At 33.9% G+C, this 5,123-nt stretch overlaps 1 protein-coding gene across 1 annotated transcript; it reads right to left on the bottom strand.

Moving 5' to 3' along the window:
- Positions 1-970: 970 nt before the first annotated feature.
- On the bottom strand, positions 971-3,513 carry LOC130984682 (uncharacterized). Its single transcript, XM_057907599.1, has 10 exons — positions 3,380-3,513; positions 2,924-3,045; positions 2,749-2,833; positions 2,519-2,636; positions 2,229-2,383; positions 1,983-2,112; positions 1,772-1,885; positions 1,456-1,552; positions 1,310-1,377; positions 971-1,141 (listed from the first exon to the last, which is right to left on the bottom strand). The coding sequence occupies exons 1-10, from the start codon at positions 3,511-3,513 to the stop codon at positions 971-973; spliced, it is 1,194 nt and encodes a 397-aa protein (XP_057763582.1).
- Positions 3,514-5,123: the final 1,610 nt, after the last annotated feature.

Below are 5,123 nucleotides of genomic sequence, written 5' to 3'. Positions count from 1 at the left end.
CACCTCTAAAACATTAGAAAAGGAACAAAATTACAAAGACTCCAATGGATATAAAATCATTGAAAATTCGACCAAAATAATAAAAATATCACAAAAGTAAAATCAATACCGACCTCTTGCATTTCGATTGTGACTTTCTGTTCGCTTTCTTTTCAAAGAATTTCTCCTATATTCTCTAGCAAGAACAGAATTCTGAGACATCTTTGTTACACGTACTTAAAAAAAAGAGTTTGAAACACAAACCACAAAAACTACCCCTAATTCATTGAAAAAAAGGCATCAACATTGTTAAGTACCCATGAAAAAACATGTATTAAAAAAAGGGGGGTCAATAGGAAAACAAATTGTCAATCTATTTACCGACAAATTTTCTATCTTTTTTTGGGGGAGTAAGTGTTGGAGTTAACTTTATAAAAGCTAAACACACAAAGAAAGAACTTACATAACCATACACAGCTTTGATTAGGGAGAAAAGCAAACAAAATAAAGTATTCTAATCAACACCAATAACTAATTGACATGAAAAGATGAAGTTATACAACAATGAACAAATAAAAATTAAAAAACTACTGCATTTCATGAAAATATTGATAGTGATATGAACAATTACATATGGCTATCTCTCCTATGATAAGGAGGATCCCAACATCTGACAACCTATCCTAGTATGTAACCTAAACAGCCTACAACATTGAAAATGTGTCCAATCCCTAGCAAAGTCACTGTTACAAAAAAAGGGGGTTGAGAATACACATACTTGACACATAACCGGACCCAACACAAAAGGAAAACCCCTATATCTGACAATCCTATTTGTTGGACACAATCTAAAAAAGTCAAACCAAAACAGCATCCAGCCAGTATGATTACATTTCGATCTATTTGGAATCACAAGCCTTCTTAATCACCTATAAATATACTATGTAAAATACCTACACCTACACACAGCAGCTCAATTTAACACCTTCAATCACACCCCATTAACCTTGGCAACCTTGGACCCACGCACATCTGCAACAGTAGCCGCTTCTTCAAATTGGGAATTCAAATTCCTCTTGCCCTTGGAGGTGACAACATCATTGTCATGAGTAAGCTTTTCTCCATATTGGCAACGTGCATGGAGAACATGGGACAGCACCTCCTATGACAAACAAAATAATAAAACCTATGAAAGTCACTCAAGATTGCAAAATCCATTTAGAAACAGCACACATAGGAAGGAGAAAAGAAATTTATATAACAGAATCTAAGTTTTCTTTTCTGGTTAGCTAAGCAATATATCCAGTTCAGCAAAAAGATCATCACTAACAGTATCATTGGTGGGTGTTTTCTCATCTTTCCCATCTTCACCATTAATTAAGGCAGCAAACTCAGACCCTCCAGAAACAGCAGGTTATTTTTCAGCAAGAAAATCTATAAGAAGTGGGGATTTAGATAAAATCCCACAACACTCACCAGCAACTTTTTCACTTTTCATACAAGTCTTTGATGACTCCTCCTTAATACCAATATCCCCTTTTCCAAACGGGACAGAATTGTGTAAATCAGGCTCCTATTCACATGGCATAAGAGTTTAAAGATACATTAGACCATAAGAAAAATTCACCAAAACAGAATATAAAAAGAAAGAATGAACAAAACATGAATTTACACAGTCTAAGGATAATTATAAGAATATGTAACGTTTTTTTAGAGTAGACTCGTCATCAGCATCATAATTGGGAAGTTCAAACATGGTAATAATGGTGGGATCATCACATATTCTTCTAACTCGGAAAGTGCCATAAAATGTATCATGTGGGATACCTTTGGTATCAACCTTCAGCAGTAACTTCTTTCCAATGAGCCCTTGGAAAATGGGAGGATAAGTATCCCCACATACAAGCTATTTTGAAAGTAATACATAAGAAATATAGAGTTTAAATAACAAATATCACATCCCATAAACTGAACAACACACATAAGACAAAGTAAGTACATACACTTGCATCTCTTTGGACCTCACTAAACAAGTCAGCACATGATTTCTTAAGCAAATAAGATGCCTCACGATCAAAGAGAAGGAAAATACCCTCTCCACTATGATCTTCAACTGTTATTTTAAGTTTAAATCTGAAGAGAGGGAAAAAAGAAACACAATGATTCAGAAAAAATAATACCAAGAAACATTATTTTTACAAACAATCCACAACACAAAATAAAAATACACTTTGAACAAAATTTCTGACCTTGGAGTGACATTGGTTATGTGCTTCAAACAGAAATCACAGTAATATACACCATTCTGAGGATAGATACCCTTTCCACACACACAAGCAGAATACCACCAGCCTCCATCCTCAACAATACCTTGGATTGTACCAAAAATGATAAAAGAACCCTCCTATCCAAACGGCATTTCAGAATTTGTTAACAATATGAATGAAAAATCAGATCTGAAAATTGTTGTTTGATTTTATTTTTCAGTTCATTTGTGCATAAAATAAACATAAACACAACTAACTCAAAAGAAGACAACCTGATTCTTATCTTGAAGCTCTTCAATGGTGCATTTTCTAGTTAAACGCATGAAATCATCTTCTAAGGACACAACTTTACCCTCATTTGCAATAAACAGTGGCTGGGTACCATTCACCCTTGCTCAATCATACTAAAAGAAAAAAATTATGATAATACTTGTACTTGTTAGCCCAGATTGGCTGTAAATAAAGAATACAATAAAAAATAAACAAAATAAACCATCCTAACCTCTGCCTGAACTCAACAACTTCAGGAAGATCAGGATTAAATAACATTTGAGTGGCATATATCACATTTTGAAGGCCTACTTGACCTACACAGGAAGACAGAAAGAGTCAAGCAAAAGTTTATTGGAGACAACACCTAGAGCAGCAATGAGATGTACAGAAAACAAACAATGTACCCCTAAAGAACTTGACTTTTGCAAGTTGAATGACTACAACAGGCTGCTCCACATAGCCAGAGGCAAGGAAATGATTTACTTGATTAACATAGTCTCCAAACAATGCACATCTCAATGTAAGACTGGAACTCAAAACATAACAAACAATGAAACAGAAAATAAGGAGAAAAAGTGATTAAAACATAAAGAGAAACCAGCAGGAATGACTCAATCAACATACTCTTTGGAAGTTAATTCCAGCACAATCATTTTCACAATTTTTCCCTCTTTTGCATATTCTTTCTCTTCTCCCACTGAAGTTAAAAGACCAATAACATCTATTCCAAATAAACAAAACCTATTAAGTATTCAAAACATCTGTTAAAAAAACTTAAATAACAGCAGACAAAGAAGATAGACACACCAACTAAAAAATCATAATCTTCGGTCATATTCAGCAGATCAGAAAAAGGAAACATGTTGAAACAAGTCTTAGGGATAACATCTTCATCAACAGCTACAACAGTGGTTCGGTGAAGCAAAACCAATTTGAATTCATGAGAAGTTGCTCTATAACTACCATGATTTGACACAACAGTAAAGTATGCCATTCTATAAACTTGACCCTCAACTATAAAATCCCTAAACCTATTAAGGAGTGGTTTCTTAACTGTAGCTTGTATTTTTCCACACTAGAAATCCAACAAAAGAACAAAATCAGATTAGTGAAACACATAATTTAAACTTGTAAATTTAAAAAACAAGTAACACCATATTTAAAAGAGAACTTAATAGGGGCTAACATGCTCATCAAGGAGAATCATCTCCATTGAGTTAGGAACCTCATGGTTACCAAAAGAGGGTACAACTCAAAGCCTTAGAACCCTAACTTTCAGCCTCCAAACCTTTCTAGGAGGATGCATCTTAGAAATCATATCAAATGGAGGAGGCATTGCAGTAAAAAAAAAGGAGATAAACACAGTTGATGAAATAGATCAAAATGGAAACAGAAAAATTCTGAAATAGATAGAGATTATGAGGAAATAGAACAGAGCAGAATGTTTGTGCATTGAATGTGGTCCACCAACAATCCTTTTATAGAAAAAAACGAAGACACAACCTCACTTTTTTTGAATTCAAGTTGAGGATGGAAATGGAGGGAAAACGAAATCTGAGTCCACATGCATCTCCATTCAATGGCATAGAGACAACTAATCATAGGAGCAAAACCTGAACCAACACAAAAAAAGAAAAAACAAGTGAAAGTTTCAAGAAATCAAGAAATAGGGAGCAAAAAATGAGATATGACACCATACCTACTACAGTGCACCTAAATATCATTACACCATAGGGAAGACAATCATCAACTACCCCAAACAATGATTCTACTCATGGCAATGAGAGTTGCTAAATGTCCTAGGTAGGGATACATTGGAAACAGCAAATCAATGGAAAAAGAAAGTATACACAAACATCAATAAAAATCTATCAATCACATCAACATTCAGGAAATAAGTGAGATTGAAACCTCATACGTTGATACTGATTCAAAAATTTCCAATGAAGAATATATAGCACAACCTTATTGTGTGTGCAGTAAACATTTTCATGGGAAGACCAGTTGATATCTAAATTTTTTTTTCACAAACACCAAAAAATATAATGCAATTCAGTTGAACTGAATAAATAAATAAATGATCAGCAGGTTATACATCAATTTCTGTCAAGACCTGAACAGGACAGAATGGAAATCCGAATACAAAACTTGAATGAGAGTGACAAAAGCATATTCTTTTATCAAAGAAGCACAATAATTCATAACAATCAACTCTACTTCTATACAACAGGGAAAATATACAGCACTCTTTGAATAACCAATAAAGAATTTAAATGCAAATGACATGACAAACAAAAGGTTTCTTCAAAATCCAAACAAATCACTTAGAAGCTATCAACCAATTGGTATCAATCACATCACCACTCATCAAATACACTACTTAGAAGAAAATTCCCTAGTAACACAAACAATGGAGCGATACCATCTGATTGTGAGAAAGCCTCTTCCTTCTTATCAATCACATCACCACTGACCAAATAGATAGAAACCCCATACCTTGATACGGATACATACATTTTTAGTGAACAATGTATGGCAAAACATCATCTTCTGTGTAGAACAGATCTTCAAGGGAAGATAACTTAATCAACATATAGGTATTTG

Source organism: Arachis stenosperma, chromosome 1 (assembly GCF_014773155.1).
Source record: "Arachis stenosperma cultivar V10309 chromosome 1, arast.V10309.gnm1.PFL2, whole genome shotgun sequence".
Lineage (NCBI taxonomy): Eukaryota > Viridiplantae > Streptophyta > Magnoliopsida > Fabales > Fabaceae > Arachis > Arachis stenosperma.
The sequence above is the reverse complement of the archived record's forward strand: the minus strand, read 5'-3'. Positions and strand labels throughout refer to the sequence as shown.

Excerpts from the sequence above, each read along its gene's own strand:
- LOC130984682 (XM_057907599.1), bottom strand. The coding sequence starts at position 3,513 with ATGGCATACTTTACTGTTGTGTCAAATCATGGTAGTTATAGAGCAACT. Across the intron at positions 2,384-2,518 it reads AGCTTCAAGATAAGAATCAG|GAGGGTTCTTTTATCATTTT; the intron begins GTTGTCTTCTTT and ends CCGTTTGGATAG. Across the intron at positions 1,886-1,982 it reads AGGTCCAAAGAGATGCAAGT|CTTGTATGTGGGGATACTTA; the intron begins GTATGTACTTAC and ends CTTTCAAAATAG.